At 41.2% G+C, this 24,752-nt stretch overlaps 2 protein-coding genes across 3 annotated transcripts in view; one reads left to right on the top strand and one right to left on the bottom strand.

The window, feature by feature from the left end:
* ANKRD29 (ankyrin repeat domain 29) overlaps nt 1-1,234 on the bottom strand; it is a gene marked incomplete at both ends in the record, with an annotated part of 28,750 nt that extends 27,516 nt beyond the window's left edge. For both annotated transcript variants that reach the window (XM_082045274.1, XM_082045275.1), the window contains one exon: nt 1,214-1,234. In XM_082045274.1, coding sequence (XP_081901400.1) covers nt 1,214-1,234 — 21 coding nt within the window. The remainder of the gene's footprint in view (nt 1-1,213) is intronic.
* Nucleotides 1,235-13,606: 12,372 nt separating this feature from the next.
* The window catches only part of LAMA3 (laminin subunit alpha 3), a gene marked incomplete at its 5' end in the record, with an annotated part of 116,258 nt that continues 105,112 nt past the window's right edge, over nt 13,607-24,752 (top strand). The window contains 2 exons of the mRNA XM_082043886.1: nt 13,607-13,864; nt 19,845-19,997. Of these exons, the coding sequence (XP_081900012.1) occupies nt 13,607-13,864; nt 19,845-19,997 (411 nt within the window). The remainder of the gene's footprint in view (nt 13,865-19,844; nt 19,998-24,752) is intronic.

Genomic DNA, 24,752 nt, shown 5'->3' with positions numbered 1-24,752 from the left:
AAGAGAAAGTGAGATATAGGGCACAGAAAATGAGCTGATAGGAACAGCACAGAAAAATAGACCTAAAGAACAAGATAAAAAAAAACAAGAGGCCAAAAAAAGAAGAAGGATGCAAGAAGAGGCTGGCACCACCAGGAACATGGGGCTAGAATCCATTAGGGTGGATGCTTGTGAGAAATGACAGTGGGAAAAACTCATGGAGACAGAAGGGAGGAACAGGAATAAAAAAAAAGAAAGGAGGTACAAGGCCAATGAAGGACCAAAAAGGAAAGGAACACAGAGATTCCACCTGGTCCCTGTCACATCAGTGGCTTTACCTGCAGGTGGAAACCACCTGCTGCACCACCATCAAACCAACATGGTACCACCACAGCAGCAGCACTCCGAAGGGGAGACAAATTCACAGAAGTGAGGTGTGCGTACAGGGAATAATCCATCAAACAAAACAATGCAACACAAGCAACATGGCAAAGGACTGGCACAGAGCTGGTGATCAATAAGAGAATGGCAAGCACAGCATCTAGAAAGTGCACAACAGAGAAGATGTGTATCTAGCATAAATATTGTCCATTAGCATCAGTAAATTGCTGCTTGCTCCTGTCTTTGCCAATTTATTTTATTAATGCAGTCCTCAGATTAAAAAAACAAAACAAAACAACTTGATGTAGGTGATCTTTTGAAAATGACTATTCTTGCACAGTTTTGGATGGATGAAGCACAAAAAGTGACAGAAATCACAGACAAGGAAGGAACCAGCCTGGTTTCAGTGGCCACCACAGTCTGAAATGAAGAGCATGGATAAACGCTGCCTCCTCACTATTACACAACCAGCACTAGCAGAGACCATCAGAAAAGTGAAGAGGGGCCTCCCGACTGCACCAAAACCCACAGCACTGAGCCCGGCCACCCTAAAGACGGTGTAAGGATTCAGGAATGCTCCCAGTTTATGTAACATCGATCATCCATCCTTTTGGTCCATCAGCTGCTATAGCACCACTCCCGGGGCACCCCATAGCCCGGGAAAGACGCTCCTGTTTTTCTTCCTTTTGCCCTCAAACACCCCCGTTTTTCCTCAGTATATATGTATTTAAATACAGAAATCCCTAAATCCAATAATATGACAGAGCACTTCAGGGGCTGCCGGCACAGCAAGCACAAAGCAGGAGACCAAACTCGTTTCCCCCCCCGCCCCTCTCCGCGGCTCCCGGCTCACCTTGAACGACATCCTGCACATCTCAGCTCCGCGCCCCTGCGCGCCCTTCGGTTCCGCGCTGTTCCGCACGCCTCCGCGCCCCGGGGCTGCGCGGGGCCGGGGCGGGGCGCAGGGCCGGCGCCTCCCTCCTGCACGACCGTGTGCTCATGAGCTTCTGGCTATTATTCCCCTTGCCCCTTTAAAGGTGTGGGTGGTTTGTGTTTGTTTGTGCGTTGTTGTTGTTTTGTGGGCTTTTTTTTTTTTGTTTTCTTCCCCTGGAGGGGGTGTAGGAAACGATCATCTTGCTAATATATAATAGGCTCAGGCAGGATCTCTCAGCAAAGCATATTTTATTAACAATTTTGCAAAAACTGGTGTTCTACCTAAAGGTAGGCACTTGGAATAGGACAAAAAGCCCCTGCTCTATATTCCCCGCAAAATCACGGCTGCAAATTCCCTCCCCTGTTCCCCATTGGTTGGGTACCTCAGGGTTTACATCTGTAGTCTTACACAATGCCTGCCTCAGTTTACATATTTCATTCATCTAATTCTAACAACCCCTTTCCTCTTGTCCATTTATTTAAAATACGTATTCCTGGCTCTCTGTCTACCCTTCCTCCTAGCTTAACTTTTTAAATACAGGAATCAATATGCATTCCAGGTTCGGTTCGAAGAGACTTTGTTTTATATTAAGGATTCATAGTGTGATGTCTCTCAGTCCTTCCCCCGCACTGGGGTCAAGTGCCAGATCAGTTGTAAAAACAACATTCCTCCTTCAACAGCTGCTTACAGGGGGTGTTAGAGTTGTTGTTATTATTCTTATTTTTATTGTTGTTATTATTTTTATTACTATTTTTAATCAGTGGCCAAGGCAGCCACCCATACCAGCAGCATCCTCCCAAGAAACAAGACACCATGGTGGGAACCCGCACTGCTCAGCCACTGGTTCAGACCTACAGGTTGAGCCTCTGCCGCTCAGAAATGGCACCAAAATGGTCTGAAACCACTCCCACTCCAGCCCCGGCTCTCCTCACAGACCTGATGGCATCTCCATGGCACCTCTTTTTTATTTCACAGCCTTTTCCCTTCATATCTAGGAAAAAAACTACCAGGAGAGATGGTTGTGAGTGTACCCACACAGCACCACACAGGCGTGTGGGGGTGAGCTTTCCCTCACCTTGCCTGTCTCCAGCTATCACCAACACTATCTCCCATGGGTGATGTGCACTCATTAGGAAGACAGTAAGTTCTTAAGGGCTTAATTTTAAGCCTTGAAAATCAACAACCATAAAGGCAATGCATGTCCTGTTTTGCCTGGCCGCCACAGATTTCATTCAAAGTCTGCCTGATATAAAGTAGGCAAAACGGGGCATGCTCTGGTGGGAGATTCCTGAATTTCTTTGCTATTGTTGATTTAAACTGAGCCCTTAGGGATTTTCTTCTTTTGATGTGCACACATAAATCCCATTCATGGGAAAATTATGCATGTGCATTGAGAGAAAATACTGGCACTGAGATTCAAATAGTTTATTCTACAAATCTGCAAGTAGAGGATCTTCTGCAGATTTTTTTTTTCCTGGGGCAATATTCATATGTGCATACAGTAAACCGAACTGTGGGCAAGCAGATGAAAGCTGCTAAAAGCTTAAACTTATCTCAGAATGTATGGTCTGGTGTGAACCCCACCTTAGTTACTGAGATCATACAAACATGGATGATCAGTCTGATTTTTTCTTAAACTTCAAAATAAATAATAAATTCTCACAGATTACATAGTTAAGAGTCATCCTTGATCAGATCCAGTGGTGCTTGCCCACGGATAGAGGAAAAAATTACTAATCTGTACACACTCCCTGCCTCACCCCTGGAAAATCCCTGTATTAGTATTTATTCAAACTATTGTGAATAACATACCATTCTTTTCACATTCATCAGCCAAAATGTTAGATTTTCTGACAAAGTAAAAACAAATAATTCTGTGGATGAATGACAAAAAAGGAGACTAACACAGCAGAGGTTTTGGGGAGGTCTGTATTTATTTTAGATGTCAAGGGACAAATTCTGAAGTGTCTTTCTTAATTTGCCCACAAAAACTGAGACTGCACCTATTTTCAATTGCACATGGCCTTCAGTGATTTTGCTGTTTTCATATTCAGGTGCAATAATTTGTCAGAACTGTTGAATAGGGAAATACATATATAAGGAACATCCTTTTTTGGTGACCCTTTGAAAGTTTATCCCACAAAGCATTTGGTATATCTCTCTGTTTGCTGTTGCACTCAAAATCTTGTTTATGGGCAAAGAGGAAACACACTCATGCATATAAAACCAATAATTTATAGTTAGTATAACTGAATCTTAGCAGTATAATCCAAGAATCATTACTAGAGGAGACGTAATTACTGCAGAGAAAGGAAAAAAATAAGTCTATGCAGAAAAAAAAAAAATCATCATCAATAATACTACAGTTAAAAACTCAAAAACACTTCCTAGTTTTTACTCTTTTTCCTGATATTATCCTCACTTTTCCCCTGCTCTGTTGGGTCCTAAAGTTGGTGGTTTCATTTTGGTGGTGATGGTTTGGGATGTTATGGTGATCTGTCAGCATCTGAATTTGCTTGCTGAAGGGAAGATCATGTTCATGTGGATGGCTTCTTTTTCCTTCCTTCAGGACCTGCATGAGGTCATTTTTTACATTTGCTAACAAGCTTTACATCTTGTTATTTCTTTGCTGCTCTGCAGCTCCACATTTTAACCAAACTTACTACACATGGTGGCTTTTATGTTTGTTAGACACCTTTTTTTAGTTCCTTTTGTTCCCTAAATCCAGTTTTGTCCAGCTCCAGGTCTGCATCTCTGTACCTGACTATTGGTGACTAATTTATAGCTGTGGGGTCACCAGTGCCAAGTTTGTGTCTCACCTCTTATCATACCATGCCCACTCTCAGGTACCTTGCACCCTGTGTCACCACTTCTCAGTCACTGCAGGTCTGCATTTCCCTATGCAACATTGTTATGTAAGAGTCGTAAAGCCGTAGTAGTACTACACATAAGTAAATGAAAGTAAAATAAATCACTCGTAGACACTTGGTCAATTAGAAAAACTGCTGTTAGAGCTAAACCATGTAAAATGAAGTTTAGTGGAGGTCAACAGAGCAAGCCTGACAAGCCTCAGTCTTGAGGCCTTGCAAACTGAGTGCCTGCCACTAGCGGTGGAAATATTGTATTTTAGGGCTACATGGTTACGCTACCCGCATCTCTCCTATTTTTGATACTTGGCAGGATTTTTAGGATTTCAAGATATTTGAACTGATTGGGATTTGTTATCTGTTTGGTAGAATTAATATGCAGGGCAGCAGGCTGCATGCCTAACACTTAATTTCATCACAGTGATTATTTAAAATATCCTGAGTCGTGTTCTTTTGTAAAAATCTGAAGGCTACCTAAAATGAATTGATGGAACAAATGAAACCATTGCCTTTAAAAGCTGATCCAACTGTTCTGTCTAAGTCACAGACAAACCTCACCTATGACAGAACAGTTCAGGCACAGCTATATATGGAGAACTAAAAGAAGTGGCAGAAATTTTGGCTTAGCCAAAATATTCATTTGGAGATCTTGATCCAAACTTCTACAAGTTTTTATGCAAATGCATACATTCATTTCTATTTACTTTAAAAAATAACAATCAACAAGCAAATACACCTTTAGAAATGTCAGTGAAGAGCAATATAAGTTTGCTTGCTGTGTATGTAAACTGAAAAACATGTTTCAGCAGAGTATGGTGGTTAGTATATGTTTTGTAACTTCAGTGAGCTCTGACATGGGATTCTGCCCCCATCTCTAAAACTGATGGCTAAATTTGACTGCCACTTTCTAGACTCCAGAACTCTTTACTGTGGGGTGTGTCACACTCTGCATTTGTGTAACTCAGGAGATATTACATTGACAAACATGTTTCTGCACTAACTTTTCTCATTTCCCATATGGCTGTGTGTCCCTACTGTTGATGCCTCTGCTACCAATATCACCTGTATAAAGACCATTGATGGGAGCCTCTGACTTTGATCCTCTGCCTGTAACTTTTTTTTTCCCCTGAAGTTTTACAGAAGCTGGAGACCTTAAAATAATGTTATTGATTTCAGCTGTATCTGCATTGCCTTCTGTCCTGGGACATTTGCTTCTATGAGCATTTAGTTATTTAAATATTCAAAAAATGTAAATAGGTTTGAATGCTTTTCCAGAAATAAATTACTTTATTGAAAGATTAAAAGCAAAAGGCAATTTGAAATGCAAACTAGAGCACTCTTCCGCAGTTTCAGTTAAAAATTTTGAAGCCTAATTTTACTCAGACGATAGTAATGTCCCCAGTTACTGTTAAGAGCAAATTTAATTTCCATTTTATTAAGGTATAAATCCTCTTTACTACTCTAATTCTCTCTGTATCATTTAAAAATTCTTCATCATTGCTTTTTGGAGGACTGCTGTGTGTTTTTGCCTGTGACCCCTTGTTTGGGCTTGGCAAGCCTTTTGTGGCAAAATCTTCAAAAATGGACTGTCGCTTTGGCTTCCTTACCTTTTCTTGCCGTGTAACTCAAGACGCAGACACCCAGGACAAACTACACTTTTCCAAGCATCAGACTACAGTTTTTACACATCAGTTTTCACCAGTGAGATTCAGTATCAGCACACAACAAGACGGTATCTCTAAAACTTCTTTCTCTTTCCCTGATTTTTGGACCCTCCATGCTTCTAAAATCACTCTTGATCTTGGCTAAAGCCTGTAATGTGCTGTACAGCAAACTGAGCTGGCCAGCTTGGACACCACCAGCAGTTCTGCTGTGCCAGCATGGACATCTGGGTGAATCAACAAGCCCAACTGCTTGGCTAGCTAAATCAGTTCACGCTGATCTCTCTAGGGATGTCTGCATTAGTGTTTCAGCCTGGATCAGGAGCATGCTTGTGAAATGAATCTCCCCATCGTCTCCCATTATTGTGCTGCTCTCATTGTGATCTTGTACTATGCAAACTGGATATATTTTTAAATTAAACTCTAATTTCTCCAGGAGCAGACTTAGTGGACTGCAGCTGCATATGGGTATTCATGTCCTAGGTCTGAACGACAGCCAATCTGAATTGAAAAAAACAAAACCAAACAACAAACCAAACGACAAACCAAACCAAGCCAACAACAAAAAAACCCACCCCAAACCCAAGCAAACAAACAAACAACAAAAACATGAAATGGGTACAATGGTCCTTCAGGTCCTTGTCACCAACTGTTTGCTATAGAGATCCGCTCCTGTTAGTCTGCACTGCTTGCAAATGTAGACAGCCTGTGTTGTCCAAAGTAGATTGCTTAAGTATCTCCTCACCGCAATGCAGTCTTTAGTGTAGAAAATAAAACTAATAATAAGCTGGCATAAACACATAGACCCACCCTCCTGCCTGAAAGCCTTGTGCCACTGCTCCTTCCACTCACCCTGTATGTGTTTTCTCATCCAGTGAGAATCTGGGAAGACTCATTATTTGTCCAGGTCTTATACGTGTCCTGCAGGCTACAAAACATCTGGAAATCTGCCTGCTCACTCTGATTTGCTGTAGACTTCATGTACACATGCTCCAACAACCCTCCACATGAACCTGACCTTTTCAGGATGCATTATGCATAGGTAAAGTCATGGTACAGATCATGTACAAAAAATGTGTTACTTTCCAAGCATGCTGTATCTACTGGGCACAGCTTGTGTTGTCAGCTTGTACCTGTGCAACAAGAAGTGGTACAGCCTGGAGTGCCTGGGCATGCCCATCATCTGCCCAGGCATATTAATCATTCCTAATCCAGCATGCTACATCACCTGGGAGTATTATTCTGCCCAAAGGGAATCCTCAGCTCTTTCTTGGTTGCAAATTTTAATGCCTTTTTGCTTGCTCAAAGGCACTTAGGGTTGAATATCTGAGCTTGTTTCTTTAAATGAGATGCTCATCTTATGAGAAACACTTGAACAACCGCAGATAAAACCAGTGGCATGTCTCAGATGGATCGTTTTTTGTGTAATTAGTTAACATTTCTTTTCAAAATGCTAGGACATTATGAGGTGAATATTAATTTGAGTGCAATATATTATTGTTATTTCAAATGTCTTTCAATATATTTTTAGACAATTACTCTTAAAAAGAGGAATAGTGACAAATTTGAGAGGCACTTCTAAATTAGTTCGGTGAACTGTCATTTTACTTTCAGCATTCACTTGTATGTATGAGGAGTTTTAAATCATGGAAGTGCCAGTACACATCCATCAATATGTCACTGTGAAAATGCATAGGCACACACACACACTAGGGGCCTCACAGCCTTGCTGCTGAAGTGGTATGTAATCCCCTAACTTCATCATGATTAAAATATATACAACATATATTATATTAGATAATAAATATTAATATTTATGAATGAAAAATATGCTGTTCATTTCAAGCCAAAACATTATTCTTGCTGGCACTCTATGGACAAATATTTCAATAACATAACTTCAGGAAGATCTGATACTCAAAGCACTGAAATCAGAAAGTCCTACCATACAATGACAACTCCAATTAATTAATAGGATTGCATCTGGTTAATTCGTGCTGTAATGCCTTCCCAATAATTTTGCACCCTCTTTTATGAGGCTTTCAGGCTTTGGGAGACACTTACCTGGTTTTATTGATTTGCTTGTTGTAGAACCTAATTTAATTTGAAAATGGAATATGGCAAAATTAATCTAATAGATTGAGTGATTGTCAAATTTACAGTTACCAGAAACTCTATAGTCTTCAACTGCACTTGTATACTGAACTTTTAATGTAATTATACTTTTTTTTTAGGTCATACTTGTATCTCTGTTATATTGATAGTAATGCCTAGGTAAGGGAAACTGAACATTTTTTTCCAAGATCCAATAGCAAGCTCTTAGAGGGTTTGGGTCTCGATACTGCCTTTGTCTGAAACACAAATATCATCAGCACGTATTCCATGTGACATATTGGAACTTTACCTCTCCTTCAGTCCCAATGCCAACCTCTAGCTGCACCGTGCTCTTCTCTGCTTGTTGTCTCCACTGAGTATGGCTCAGGCTTCTTAACTACAGTCCTTCTTTGTGCCAGGGAAACAAATAATCTGCTGTATACATTTCAGAAAGTTGTGTACTGTAAAGAAACCACAAATTCACTTTATGGCCCTTTTGCAAACATCCATTGTTAAGTCTGTCTCCATAAGTAGGCAATACAAGGTCTCTCATGCACCCAGCATAAGACATGCATTTCATTCCCAGTACTTCATGGAAAAGTGTAACAGTTACAAGTTCCTATCCCTTAAACAGCACTGCCCTTGGAAAAAATATGTGCTATTTCTGCCTTGCTCTGTGAGATGCAGCAGAGGTCTGCTTTGCTTAATAATTGGAGTTTGAGCTGTGTAACACAAACCTCTATGGGACACAGTAACCCATTTTGACCAGCTTCCATGAGATCCAGTCAAAGACAGAGCTTCCCGTGAGAGCTTTTCCTGGGACAACTGACCACTCTGCCTTCATCACTGTCCTCAACCTGCTTCCACTTAAGTACTGGGAACAGATTTTACGAATCCAGAAATAGGTTCCTCCCAATGACTGGCCCATGTGATTAATAAATGCTGTCAATTATTCCTTTCACATAGGTGACAGAGCTTTGGGCTGAAGCTTTAAATGTTCATATTGAGACTGTGATGGGTGCCTGTGCAGAGAATGATGCTCTGATGAGTGGAAGAAATTAATGGTTCGTCTGTCTTTTCCAGGGTTACTGCAAGTCTGTATATCTTTAAACAGTTTATCTTTATGCATTTATTTCATTATAAAAGAAGCACAGCAGTCATTTAAGATATGCCTGAGTTTAAATAACGAAAACAATAGCAAGACTCTATCGAGTACTCTTCCAGTTATTGCTGAAATGATAGGATCTTTCCAGCATATTATTACTTTTCTAAAATATTGTGTATCTTTTGCAATACCTAAAATTGCTACTTCTACTAGATTGAAAAGTCTTGAAGTTTGCATTGTGACTATATTGGTGAAATTTGTGAAATACCAAAACTTCAAAACAATTTAAGTAAAGGTTAGCTTTTCATAGTATAAGATCACAATTAATTTACTTCCTTCATTTCTGAAAAAAGACAGAAATAATAAATGTCCTGCAAATAAATTGTCTTACAATCACGCACTGTTAGAAAATTTAAATTTTTCTTGGTCAAGAAAATGTGTTTAAATCATCAGCAATAATTATGATAAAGCAGTCTATAAACCAAAAGATTTTCCATCTGGCCTATCATTTACACTTCCCTTGCTTAACTGCAGCATAACCAACTCCATGGGCTGTTTCTTGATTCTATAATGTTTACAAAAAATACAGGCCTATTTTACTAAAGCTAGTGTATAAAGAATGTTCTTTAAGTTACTTTATATTTTGGGAGATACTCTTAGAAATAAACAGTGTTAATAAGAGAAATAGTACAAATTACTTTAGAAACAAATCCTGCAGACTTCTCAGGAAAACTGTACCAAATATTTATGTATCCCATAAACCTGTTAAAAACAGAACTGAGAATTTACAAAACTGGACCTGAAAAAGGAAAAGTTTATCTAATAATAGAAATAATCTACCCAACATGTTCATAACTGTATGCATTCATCCTTCTAAGGAGAAGTTACCTTGAACCTTTCTTTTCACTCCACGATCCTTTTGCTGAGGCCTCCTACAATATCAAACTTCATATCAAATTTGCTGGTGTAAGCTGGTATAAGGACACCCAGCTGCTAGGACAACACAGGTGTTATTAACTTCCTTCATGTGGACCTTCAAACCGATGCCTTGACTTGTGACCTTGTCTCCTAGGACTTGTGACCTAGGAGAAAAGTTAGGATTGCACTTGAGCACATAGTACACAATGACTTCCACAGATTGCCATTTGAGTATTTCAATGAATTTGCTCTTTTGTTCCATCTTTTCCATTTGTTCCTAGCCAATTAATGCTTTTAGCCACACAGATTAAACAATATGTCAGGAAAGTCAATGAAAGGACTACAGCTACCATCTAAGACCAATTTCCAGTCCAGTCTAAGCACCATCATACCAACTCCACTTCAGTGTCAGTGCCCTTCAGCCTTCAAATAGCTGAAATTAAACACCTGTATGTTAGCATCTGCACAGGTACATTATGCTTTAAAATTTTTATCCTTCCCCTCCCAGTCTTCGAATTTTGCCCTCCTGAAGTTTTATTGCTTTCAGGCAGCGCGTACAGATTGTGACTGAATATTTTCTTCATCTATCATTTCCTTTTCCTTTACCTGCTTTATCCTCTGTATATGTTGATTTTATGACTCAGTCTGAAGTTAACTGTTTACCTATTTTCCATCTGCTCAGCCAGAGAGAAGCCAGTGAACCTGTATTCAAGTGCTTTGGGTTTACAGGGCTTTTAATTTCATGTATGCTACTTTACTGACTGATACTCATGCAGATAATGAAAATGGCTGAGTCCATGGAAAATCTAAACTTGATGGGCAGTGAAGCTCTTGTAATATAAAGACACACTCAAATGAATTCATATAGTGGCCATTTTTCCTGGGCATTGCTTGTACATTGTTATATATAACTGTACAGTGGAAGGTGATGTGGGTCTGAGAACATATATATCGCATGAGTGTGAGAACAATGCATGATATATCTTATATGCTACTATGGGTAAGAAAATCTAAAAGGTGACAATTTAGTCTTCATTTCTAGAAGGCACAATGAATAAAAGAAAGGCTTGATTGGCATAAGGGTTTAGCTAAAGGACAGAAAAATCACCCAGAAGTCCAACAAAATATTTTAAAATATAGCTATAAATTGAGCAAAAAGCAGATGACTTTATGAGGAAGGGAACAGGATTGCTTCCTCTCCTTTTCCATCTGATTGGTTAATTGTCTGAATGTTTGCAAAGTTACATTGGGTTTTTTAACTCCAGGAAACCAGATCCAAGAACATGCCATTATTTTACTAAAGGATTAGGTTCTTGCTCAAATAAGCCACTTCACTTCTGTGATTTTTTTAAAGCTTCATCAAATGTATTAATATTTGAATCACCTGGTTTGTGTTCTGTTTATCCTTATTCTAGTCTTACACTTCTCAGAAAAGCCTTCCCAAGTGTTTATTTTGGAGACCAGGGACAAAGATACAGAAGAATTCAGAACTCAAAACACAGAAATGCTGCTTATGACCCCCACACATATACAGACAGGGCTCTGTGCACAAACTGTGTCCAAATTAACTAAAGGTTATTTCTTTTACAGTTATTTCAGTTTGAATCTTCCATACCAAAATACGCCTTGTCATAAAAATCTGCAATTCCAGAACTGGAATCCAATCTGTAGGAGTGTACAGGATAACTGGAGTAAACTCATTTTCCCAAATGTTGTGCAAAACAATAAGTTTATTTCTGGTTGAAAAGGAGAAAATGTATCATGGTTTGTTGGATATATACAGAAGCAACCTCTTTCAGATATTGTTAACTGGATGCCCAGTCTGAGGATAATCTGACTATTCAGGAAGAGATTGTGATGATTTTGTTAGCTTTATAATTGTAATCTTTATCAGTTCCTGTTAATATTGTACTTTGTAATGGCTTTTCCTTAAACTACCTGAATATTTCTTTTCTACCAGGAACATACTCTGGTCAGCTTTTATTCAGCTTGATTTAATTCTTAGAACAATAAAGATGACAAGAGTACCCAGCAAGTTAATAGACAACACATCTTTGTAATAGTTTTCTTGTTGTAGACTTAAAGGACACTTACACCAGATACTTCCAGATCTCCATTTGTAAAAACTTACATACTCCAAGTGTCTTAGGATTTAACAAGTTTTTAAGAAATAGGTTGCAAAGACCAGTACAGGATATCTTACCTGATAATGGGGCATTTTGTTTAATGGAACATTTGAAGATGGTGTTACTTGCATGTGTTCGAGCCTCTCATAGATTTTATGAAGTATAAACTATTGCAGGAAATGACATGATGGACATGTGCAATAAGATAACTTCCTTTCCACAATGTCATGGTTGGAAAAGGAGAATATTTTAAAGTTGTGCTAGAAATTAGAAACATTTATAGATAGAATAGCCAAATCTGATACATTGGCAGCATGCTACATTTACAAAAGCCAACTTTTCTACAAAGAACACAAAAATTGTCTCCTACAGATATGTCTCCGTGGTGTGCTAAAGCCCTAGTGGCACAAAACCAAGGGTGGTGATGCTTTCTAGCAGACACAATCAGTAGCTTGTCACTAGTGCTTCCTGAAAGAGTATACCAGGGATCTCCCTTGCTAGTGCTGTGTGGCATGTAGCAAAGTCCTCATGAAGTTATGAAATACTTTGCTACTCACATAAATCATTATTAAAACATTAGAGGAATGTGTATCTAACCATATCTTTGCATCGGAATCCTGCAAATTTTATTAAGAGAACTGAGCACTGGATGTGTGAGAGCATGCAGGCTTGGAAATGTGAATAGATATGAAACTTAGGATAGCAATGCCATTAAGCAGTGCAACTCCTGATACAGAAGACCTGGTTCTTAAGCCTCCTCTCCCTCCCCAACCTCCCCTCCAGCTTCTGTATTATCCAAAGCCTGTGCCAAATACCTTCAAAAAGACAGAAGGTTCATTGTCTGCCTGGGATGAGCAGGAGCACCCTTTGCACAAGGACCCCAGAGGGCTGGCTGTGCATTGTAGCAGGGTGGCCTGGGCTGCGCGGTTTCCAGCAGCCTCAGAGCACTGAAAATGGCAAGAGGAGTTGGGATTTCTGCAGCACACTGGCGCAGGGTGTCTTCCCGAAGACCCGCAGATAGAAGCAGGGTCTGTCTTGTGTGGAGGCAGCCCTGTGCGAAGAGGACGCTGGAAAACCTTAATTTTACTGTCTGTATGTGACATGACAGGTTATCGCTTACGAGGATGGGTGCTCTGAGATTCCTTCACAGTCCGTTAAAATGACCGAGTCGCAGACCTCTGAAGGGGGAGGATCAGAAAGCTTCAGCTAAGCCGTGAGTTGGTGAGTGGGGAGGTGTCACCTCTCAGCAAGCCCACGGCACCGGGCGTGAGGGCACACACCTGCCTCAGCCCAGCTGCTCCGGAGACCCTTCCCTTCCCCCGCTCCGTCCCGCACGCCCTGGGGGACTCGATTCGCTCCGCCCAGCGACCCGCACCGGGGCCGCGTCCCGTCCCGTCCCGCCCCGCCCCGGTCGGCGCACGGCAGGCGGAGAGGCGCGGGCAGAGCGCGGGCAGCCCCCCTGCCTCCTCCTCACCCTGCCCGCCCGCCCACCGCAGCTATAGAGCCGCCCTGGGGGCGGCGAGGGCAGAGCCCGGCGCAGGATGGCTGCGGCGCCGGGCTCCCCGCTCCTTTGGGCGCTCCTCCTGCCGCTTCTCAGCCTCTGCTCCGCGCAGCCGGAGCCCCCCGTCTCCCGCGGGATGGGGCTCAGCCTCCACCCCCCCTACTTCAACCTGGCCGCGGCAGCCAGCATCTGGGCAACAGCCACCTGCGGGGAGGCGGCGGGCGGCGGCGGGCGGCCGGAGCTGTACTGCAAGCTGGTGGGGGGGCCGGCCGCCGCCCCCCTGGGCCGCGCCATCCAGGTAACCGGGCTGCTGTGTGGGGTCACGGTGCCGGGACCCGCTTCCCCTCGCACTCCGCTCCCCATCCTGCACCGCCTCCCCGCGCTGCGGAGCGGAGTGTGTGTGTGGGGGGTGTCCCTTTTGGGTAGTCCCTTCCTCTCTGGAGGCGCTGGCATTATCCTGGCGTGCGTGGTCTCGTTTTCTCTAGGGCTTTCTCCTGGCTGAGAGTGTGTCCCGGGCAGGGGAGGGGAGCGTGGGCCAGTGGCACCCCACGCAGGGAAGCACTGGGGAGGGTGGAGGAGGGCAGCGGCGCTTCTGCCCGCGCCTCTGCCCGCAGGTGTCCCGGCATCCTCTGGAGACCCCCGACCCCGCGGAGACCCCCCCTAGCCCCGGTGCCCACGGTGCTGCGGCTGCTCCCGGGAATGCGAGAGCCGCTCGCCCCGCCGGGCGTCCGGAGGTGGCTTAGAGGATAGCCGAGCGGGATTTTGTGGCCTCAGCGTTTGGCCCATGGTTCGCGGTGAGCAGCTGGATGCTGCTGAGGGGAAAGCAGTGAGACTTGGGAATGGATGGGGACGTACTGCACTAGTGGCCTCTTCACTGGAGATCTGGCCTCTTCCCAGCGGATGGTGTGAAGAGAGGTGCGGGGTTAGTCGGGGGGTTTTGTGGTACTTTACAGGCACTACATGTGAGGCTCATTGTCTATACCTTGCATTGCTTGTGGGAGAAAGCCAGAGATTCCTTGGAAGTCTCATGAAGGGTATGAGCACACAGGGCAGTGAGGATGATGACAGTCTCCCCTGGCGTAGCATAAGATTATTAGAGATATTTTGTGCCAATCACAAGAAAGACAACAATAAATGACAAAACTTCTAGAAAAGAGTTAATGGAAATACATGTTTCCGTTAGTAGGAACTTGTATTAACTTGTCTGTTAGAGAGTAGGGAAGGAGTAACATATGCACCAAACTCGGTGATGTACTGCGATGGATGTTCAGTATCGGTTTGATCAAAACTTTGTTAAAGGGGGACTTTCCTAAAGCTTCAGACCTTCCAAAGCTATTTTATTTGTATTCTCTCTTGGTGGGAGGAGAAGATAGACAGAACGAAACTGCAATTTGAAAGGGATTTCAAAAGCTTTAAGGTCCGCTATCTGACTCCAGGCAATACAGAAAGAATGCAATTAAATTTTTAGCATCTTGGAAGAAAGGTTAGTGTTTCAAAGTCTTATGAGGTGTTTGTATGTTTTAATAGTAAAATAACTCCTTATATCTGGCTTCAGAAGAGGTTGCAATAGATAAGACAGTTTTTATTCTCATTTTTTAATGGGGACAGATGCTCAAGAGAGGGAGAGAGGACTGAGAAGTTGCAGCATACATAGTTTTTGTCATGTGCCAGAAGGGAGCATGCACCATCATGCAGCCTCCCCTCGCAGTTCATCAGGCAGGCACAGCCAGCAGTGTGCCCTGCCCTGAACTCCTCTCTGCCATGCCTCCCTGCCTCACCACAAAATCTCGGTTTACCTCACATCTGTGTAGTGTCATCCATCATAAAAAGCTCAAAGCACTTTGGAGATGCTCACAGGCTGAGTATAACACAGTTTAGCTAATAGGAAAACTGGATCACAAGTATTACATGTTTAAACTAAGGTTACAAAAAGAGCTTATGATGATCAGGAAACTGCTTGGTCCTGTGTTTCTAACACACCTCTGAAGTTTAGGCATCCATTTTTCCATATTGAATTCAACACCCATGCTTAAAGTTACCTGAAACAACTGTGCCACCAGGTGAACAGTAAGCCAAATAATCTCTCAGTAACACACTATAGCCCACTGCTGCAGTGGAATCTCATACTAACATGTCTTGGACTATCAGAAATCACAGTATAAAAAAAGCCAGCCAAAGAAAACATCAGATAAACATGTCAAGCAAGCAGAACGAAGCCTGCTGTGTGATGCACATTACCACTGATGTTTTTGGTAATTATTCCCTTGGTATACTAACATCCAACTTGAAATGAAGGTTTGCTGTATGTAGGAAGAGGCTGGAAAGGGAGGGAGTTCCTCTTGTTAAATATTTGCCTTACAGGTCCTAGGTTAGAGGGCAGTTATGGTTCATGTTCCCAGAAGGACTATTGATAGCTCAAGGCACAAGGAAGCATGTTGTGCCTCTTACAGCATTTGTGTAAGTGTGGGTACAGCAGCGTCTCTCTCCAGTTTCAACAAAGCCCCATTGAGATACATAACATGAATACTTCTGTGGTTTACCAGTAGTTGTTGTGGTTCAAGAATGGTTGGAAAGTCTTTCAAAAGACCAGGGAAATCCAGCCATGGAAAATGCGATAACAGCACAATGTATGTATTATCAAGCCACTCCACCTCACAAGTTCAAAGACACTGCAAATAAGAGAATCTCTTCTTTCATGAAAAATTGGAGAGAAGTGTATTAAACTCTTACAGAAGCTGAGCTTACATGGAAGGATTTAAAATCAGCATAAGTATTCACGTGTTGTTTCTTAAGAGTCTGTGGGAAGCTCACGAGGCTTTTATATAAAGTGATAGGTGTAATAGTCACTGTGTCAGGCCAGCTCAAGTTAAATAATGCCGTACACTTGAGTCACTCACTTTTGGTGTCTCTACAAGGCTGGATTGCAGCTGTTCTCCATGAATAGAGAAACTGGAAAGAAGGTGTGGAGGGTGATCCTCAGTCTAATGAAGGGAGCAGACAGCTCTGTTGCCAGTGCTATCCTGAGCACTGAAAATAGGGCAAGGAGAGGAAGAGCAGCCTGAGCTTAATTTCCACTGCTCTGCCATTGACCTCTCTCATTCAGCTTGTGATTTGGTGGCGTGTCTTTTAGTGAAGGTTGTAGTACCTGGCAAATCCAGGAAAGTGTTTGGAGGTTGTTTAAAGCTCTTTCATGAGGTGATTGGTGGGGTGGACAGTCCCTTCATGGGCAGCTCAACTGAGGCTCTGAAGGTGGTGCTGGACATAGGCTGTGGAAAGCATTGTGTTTCCCTTATTTAGCGCATTGGCAAGAGGGACAATGACTTAATAAGAACAGTGTTGAGTGAGGAAATGCACTGCAGTGTAAAATATTTCAGCAACTGATAGATAAATGGCATGCCTGGTTTTGTCTGCCAATCTATGCACAGTGGTGTGCAGGTGTGAATTAAAGTTTAACTGCATACCTGTCCTGCCCTGCCAGTGGGCACAGAGCTGCTAGGTATTAAATAGTGAAAAAATGCTTCATTGTTGACACTTCCTATTAACTGACAGGTGACACATTTTTGTCCCCAAGTGTCTCTGATCCGCGCCAGTGTATTACAGCAAACTCCTTCATGTGGTTCCAGTTTTCTCCTTCACTTGGGAGAACCAGGGGCAAGGAGGGTAATAAGGTCACCAGCAAATGCACACCTGCCTGCCTGATGAAATGCAGCCAAAAACAAAGTTTTGAGGTCCATTCTCCTGAAATAGAGATGTGTCCTGGAGCAGCCAGGCTGAGCTCGACGTGCCTGAGATGCTGCCAGTGGGGAGCAGGGAGGGCTGCTCTGCCCAATAATTTACTTTCTTTCATTTTTTGTTTTGCTGCCTTGTTGGCAGTGTTGCTGGAATGTACTTTAAATAACTGAAACTCCAGCTGTTGCAATGAAAGCCTTTGAATTATGTGCCCAAAAAGAAAAAGGGTGTATCTTGAGTTCAGATCAAGTGCTCTGGTATAGTGAAATCACATAGGTGTAAGTGTTACACTTGCATTTAATACTCCCCATTGTTTTCTGCTCATTCAGCCTGTTTTTTGAGGCTGTTTCCAGATCAGAGCTGAAACTGCTGTAGCAGCATTTCCTGTTTATTTCCAGCCTGATAATTGTGAATGTGAATTTAGATCTGAAGAACATGTTTCATGCACATTATAAAACTATTTAGGGAAGCTTGTACTATTGTAACATATATATATCAGAACACCAAGTTTGCATTTATCAGGAAAGATGCTCTGATGTGATGGTAATTGCAATTGTTGGTGCATAGATTGATTTATCAGTGTATTGATTTTGCAGATAGTGACACGATGTTCTTTGTCATCACTGCAGAAACTGGCAATGTTGCCTGTAGCTCGCATGGGCTGGTGTGGTGTCTGCTGCAGCAAACTGCATCTGAATCCAGCAGAGTTTTGCCGTATTGTAGTTGGGAGGAAAATCAGTCAAAGCATCTTCTCCAACAGAGCTGGAGGAGAATCATATTATAACAATACCCCAGACATAGGTAGCCAACCTAGGTACATGAGGGTTTAGTAAGTCTCTGAACAGCTCTTTGAATTCTCAAGAGTTAACCCTCAGCTGGGTTGACACCTGCAGTGCTAAATCAGAATAGGCAATAGCAGCCATGTCTTCTGGAAACAACATCATATTCTGGGCTTTCTGGAAGAGCAGGATGAGGATGGAAGCATTGCTAGATGCAGATGCTGAAATTATTACTACTGATGCAGAAATATTCAGAAAACACCTATGTTTTGTATTTGAATGACACAAAATGGTGTATTTGTATCACATGAGAACAGTGAAGTAGTGTCTAATCCATTAGTAACTATGGCAGATGTTAAACAAATTCTGCTAGAGACAAGCATCTTAAATTCACCAAGCTTGCACGACTGTACTCAACAAGAATGTGAGAGCCCTAGTGTTATTCCTCCAGTAAAAGTGGTCAAGTATGATTGCTCCAGTTATTTTACACTGGTTAGTCTGGCAGCAGTGACAAACAAAATAATCGCAGTTTTATGGGATTCTGTTAATACTTAAAAGGTAGGAAAGTAGTTAATGCCAGGCAACATCGGTTGTGGAAACAACAAAAGATTTGTTACATATTTTCGATGAAAATATGCTTAGCTGATAAAGAGAGTGCTGCAAGTATTACTTTATAGAAAACGTGGGTCCAACACTGTGTCAGGACCTCACAGGCAGAATGAATTAAGCAAGGGTCTCACTGAAGTAACCATTAAGAGGGTACTGCCATTTAATGAAAATGTAATTTTTCTCTTGGGGTTCTACAAAGATATGTGTCTGACACAATTTAGCATTTTCAATTATTATCTCCACCCAGTGACTGGGGTAAGAAGTGAATGGGATGCTAAAAGATCCCTTAGTAACTAATTACAATGTTTCAACACAAATCATAGTAGACAGTAAAATGCAGTTTCTTGAAGATAAAAATAATGCTCATGGGGCAAGCCAAGGTGCCAAATTAAAAGACAATGAAGTTTCCTGAAGTTTATTCATCATTATTGTACAGAAGAGTACAAAGAGCTTTAGAGACTGTCAAAGAGACGTTCTCAGAGCATCTCAGGAGAATGGAGTTGTGGCCTGGAAATTGGGTGGCAACATCTGCAAATGAAGATACAATGGGGTTCTTTAAAAGGAAAAAAAAAAAGGAAAGAGTCTGTAGGATCCATTGCATTTTCCATGAGTATATATTGTTCAGAAGTCTCTGATTCAGAATGTATTATAATGGCATGAAACAAATGAAATCAGTATTATAAAATTGTAACACCAAACTTATAGGCAAGTAACATATAGAATATGTTTTATGGTTTTATTAATACCAGGCTATGTACACATGTGGGTATTCCGTGGTCTTTTAGGAGAGCTTGGGATGATTTGTGTGTTGGTGTTAATCCAGTTTTAAGAATATTTATTTCATTAACTTCCTGCAGACGTAATATAGGTAATTTCACCAAAGTATCAATACATTCATTAATAAAGAGTTATTCTAGTTTCCTTAAAGAGATTTCTGAAATATTAGTTTTTAACATAAAATTTATCGTGTTTCAGGGTGTAAGTGTGTATTTTAATTGCTAGAGAAATAATTTATACATTAAAAGTTACACTACATAAAGAGAGAAACAAAATTTAGCCACGTTTTGAGTCAACGCTCGTGTTTAGATCCTAAACAGCAACATGTTTCTGCCATGCATAAGATTTCAGCTAAGACCATCTTTTTAATGTATTGTGTTTCAGGGACAGTTTTGTGATTATTGCAATGCTGCTGATCCTGGTAAAGCTCACCCAATAACCAACGCAATTGATGGCACGGAGCGCTGGTGGCAAAGTCCTCCTCTTTCTATGGGCTTGAAGTACAACGAAGTCAATGTCACTTTAGATCTGGGGCAGGTGAGTGCATGAGCTATTGGGTGAGGTTTGACCATTTTTTTAATTTATATAGAAACTTTGCAATTGGGAGGGATGTTTGAACTGATGGTTTTTAACCTAAAACAACACAGCTTTTTGGTATGGTTTGTGTTCTATATTTCTTCACCAAGTTAACTTTATTAAAGTGATTATTTTCCTTTGGGAATTTTGATGATTTGGGTTCTTGCCACTGGCATCACACAGATTTAATGACTGCGTGCTTTCTTGCACAAACACTGTAACTTGTTAACCTGAGGTTACAGAGGGGACTGCTCTGTTGAAACTAGGGCTCTATCTTCCATTTCATATTCTTCTTTTCCATGGGCACAGAGAGAGAGAGAGATTTCGTGGTTTCTTTACTATGCACACATTTTGAGAATACTGTTTGGAGTCTGCTTTTGCCTTAGGGGTCCTTCTGGTTTCTCTATCACCCAGCCAGATCTTCAAGATAGACAGGAAAATATTGATGACATGATCTAAAAGGGAAAGGACAGCAAAACCAGTGTAATATGAATTAGTACTGTGACAGTAACATGAACACCCGTATTTCCTCTGCAGGCGATAATCAAGTAGCCAACAGTAAAGTCTCTGTATCTGTATTTTAAGTCACAGAGACAGATTCTCAGCTGCCATAACTGGGCACTGTTCCAGTGAATTTAGTTACACTCAGCAAGTTCATGCCAGCTGAAAATATATAACTATAAATATATGTTGGGGGCTGCAAAATATATGTATACATATGCATATATATTTTGGACAGTAGTAACTATTCATTGACTGATTATATAGGACAGGATTTTTCGAATAAGTGTTTGATTTTGTTGACAGCAAGGGGATGAATAACTAAGGAAAAATGTTTCTCTGAGACTCAGCTGCCCTTTTGTTGGGGATTCAGGTGCAAATTATTTTATGTCTTCTGTTACATGAGATTTTAATGCTCCTGTCCCTCACATGACTGGAATGGTTCTCGTTTTGAGGATATCTTCCTTCAGTGTTTTTGGATCCAGTATAGCAGCAGTGCAGAAAGGCCAGACAACTTAAGATAGAGAATATCAGTAAACTAAACTGCTGTGATTTTTGAATTTCCTCTTCTATTAATTAAATAAATGACATGCCTGTTTTCTTGTTTGCTTTTCTCCACCGTACCACGAAAGAAGGGAGAGCTATGTGGAAGCTGATGAATTTTTAGGCCACAGTGCTCACATTGGCTGAGGATACCACCTCTTGAGTTGTATTGCTCTTTCTGTTCCACTGTACAGTTGAGGAGTGTTGCAGCACCTGGTGCTTTGCGCTCCTGTGAAATGAGTTGCTCAGTCATTCTTTCCTAGCAAACTGTAGGGAAGTGTGTCTTTCAGGCTGGGCATGCGGAGCAGAGACACTGAATGCAGAGGAGGGTGCTGTGGGAAGGCAATCAGCTCCCAGTAAAGCAGACCTTAGCTTCTGAGCTACTTGTATCCATCGTGGTCACTGCAAGACTCAGGATTAGGTTGCAGGCTATAATTTGTCTTATGGTGTAGTCCAACATATTTGTGACCAACACTTTTGCATCATCATCATTCATTTGGGTAGCACGTTGCTCCATCCAAAACTTCTATTTCCACTGTGTACTTGTTAGCTTCTTTGGGGGATCTACTGACAGACACTTTATCTTTTTTATGTTGAGTGAACTCCTGAGAAACCTCTTTCCTTCAGAGGAAGGATATGAACTGAGTTCCTCATTCTTATGGAACTCCTTGGAGAACAACCGCTATGTGCTAAAATTCTTGTAGTTACTAAAGGATTTCTCAGCGGGAGGCTGTGTTTCTCTTTACTCTGTTACCACTTGGAAAGGCAAATCTGAGCTTACTTGGAAATGAGGGAAACCCAAGACAAAGGTCAAAATGACTGCAGGTCTTGTGATCAGGAAGGGATCATTTTAGTTAGCAAATGGATGAGGGTTTAGAAGGATTCATGTGATTGTTTGTTTGTTTGTTTTTCATGGACATTATCTCGTATCTGCACTCAGTCAGTTAAACCTTAATCTCAGGATTTGTTTCAACTTGAGATTCAGTTTTGACATTTTGCCTAATAGTCTCACACCTCAAATTCATGCAGTAATGCATAATACTAATAGTGAAGAAGAAAATTAAATACTGTGACACAATAAGTCTACTTAAACAAACAGGTAAACCCCAATTCACCTTACCTTATTTCAGGGTCCTAAAAATTAAGAGCTTAGTGTGTGTTAGTCATGCAAACTTTCTCAGTAGTTGGCAGAGACAGAAATTTTCAGACTGCAATCTCCCCTCAAGTAAGCTGCAATTAAGGTTTTGGCTTTTAAGGAAAAACAAATGTTCTTAAAGTCAGATGTGTGTCTATATATCTTGCAGAACCACAGGCTGTAATATTGAAAAGATAGCAGAGATGTAGTTTCACTCACTGAGTGGTTGTCCTGTTCTTTATTTTGACGCAAGGCACCTTTCTTTACAAACAAAATATGGAAATGTTTTTGCATGTGCAAAACATGACAAAGAGTAAGGTACATACCCGTGCAGGGAAGCAACGACTGAGTTGTAAGTTGGTCATCAAACATTCACAATTAGAGGAAGCAAAACTTAGTGCAACATCAAAAGCTTATAGTTTACTGCGCTTCTGCCATTATATCTGTAAGACTGAGAGTAGAGTCCCAACAGAGCCTTTCAACATGGTCTAAAGACAATATTTAATTGAGTGGTTGCACCATGATGGAAGTTTGAGCACTCAGTACCATGGAGTTGAAACAGAACATCCACCTGCTGCTGCTTCTGTTTCACAAGGGCTAGGAGTGATTTTGAATGTCAAAATCCCATCAGGATGTTAAATCTTTCTGCCAGAAAAATGTTCATTTCGCTGTACTTTTTAATGAGAGAAAAAGTAAAACTCTTAAAGCAAAACCCCTGCTTTAGTTCCCTTTCTGACTTTGTGTACTATGGTTACAATTCTAATTAATCACAGTCCTTCTGAATAATAATTTTAATGTTGATTCCTGAGGCACTCTCTCCATCGCGTTAACATATGTGCTTATACTGTGGCTATTCCTGACTTGTTTAAAATATTTGGATCAAATGAAGTCTCATTTATTCCTTTAATTGGTCCTGATTTTCCCAACATAGTTTTCAACATATTTTATACTTCTGATTCCAGAATGTCTGACTGAAGTTCATTGCCCTTTCTCTGACTCTTTGGATTGCCTAATTTTAGCAGGTGTGCCCTCATCTTTGATTTGCTTAATGCTCAGCACGTTTTATAGCAATACCCCCAAGGTATTTTTCTGAACTCTGTCTTCAGAAGAAGATGAAGGTTTAGGATAGCATGATAGTGTATGATGAAAAAGAAATGTCTAACTGTTACACTTCAAAAAGTGTAGTCCACAAATTTTATTGTTGCTTTTAGTCGTGTGTCATTTTTCACTGCGTTTTTGTGGCAATAATATAGTGCTGAAAGACTCGGGCTCAGTGAAGTCTTATGCACTAATATGTTGAATAGTTTTTATGTAGCAATATTATTAGGCACTGTTGTAAATTAGAGGCACACAGTGGAACGTAACGTCCAAATTAGCACTTTTATTAGGGAGAGAGGTTAACTCAACCACAAATCTAAGATAACAGAGATGGCCTGTTTAGGACTTTATGCTTTTATGTTATCTACTAATTAAAGCCTGTAAACACATTGTAAAAAAGCCTTGCACTTTGGCAAATCTTCTGAGTTGCTTTGATATGGTAGGTATTTCTTATGGGTTTAATTTTTATGTTGGATAGCAATCCTTTATGTCCATAGCTTTGTAAATAACGTTTGTTGCGAATATTAATCAGCTTTGGCTAATTGTTGTTATTAAAAACAATTGTTCTTAACTTACATGAGATTGAAATTATTTCATTAAAATGTGTCTGAAGCTACAGTTAATTTAACTGGGATTCTGGAAAATATTAAATGGCCTGTAGGCCCTTCTCCTGTAGGGAGGAACTGTCAAGGTGGTGGGAGATTTATCACAAGCTTCCAAAAACAGTCATTGCATTCATCGTGCTTGACTACTGAAGACTTTATATTACCGCTGATCCTGAAATTAGACCCAGCTCCAGTGTGGAATTGTGTAACCTCTATGATAACAGTGAGAAGTCCAACAAATTAGGACATGAGAACCAGTGCATGAAGCTTCTGCAGTCCTACAGAACTGCCCCAGCAGTGAGGCAAAGCCTCTGGAACCCCTGCACAGCTCCGCCTGTGCAGTGACACTGACCCCTACTCTGCTGCTTTGGTTCACACTGGGGAGAAAAGGGGCTTTTAGGGCTGGGGAAGGTACAATGTTGTCCCTGCATTACCCAAAAATAGGATGCCAACAGCACAGAGAATCTTGCGTTATTTCATATTAGAGAACTCTGGTTCTGAGTATTTCAGTTTGTACAGGAAGCTGATTTGGGATGATGCCACAAAACGCTGTGCTTTGAAGTTAGTTGATTTTGGCTCATACCGCAGTAAGGTGAATCTCTGTGAACTCTAGATTAACACAACTTCAGCTAATCAAGTAACAGCTGTCTGATAGAAGTTTCTAAAAGTTGTATCAGGTAAGGCATGCCCCATTTATTTCTTGGTCACACTACAAGCAACTCATACTGAGCTGACCTGCCAGCCTTAATCAGGGAAATACCCTAAATACAGCCTTTCTTGTTCATATGTTGTCCTATAAGATGTATTCAATGTGTTGTATTTTCCTAAAACTTT

The sequence above is a fragment of the Streptopelia decaocto genome, assembly GCF_964273445.1.
Source record: "Streptopelia decaocto genome assembly, chromosome: 2".
Classification (NCBI taxonomy): Eukaryota; Metazoa; Chordata; class Aves; order Columbiformes; family Columbidae; genus Streptopelia; species Streptopelia decaocto.
The sequence above is the reverse complement of the archived record's forward strand: the minus strand, read 5'-3'. Positions and strand labels throughout refer to the sequence as shown.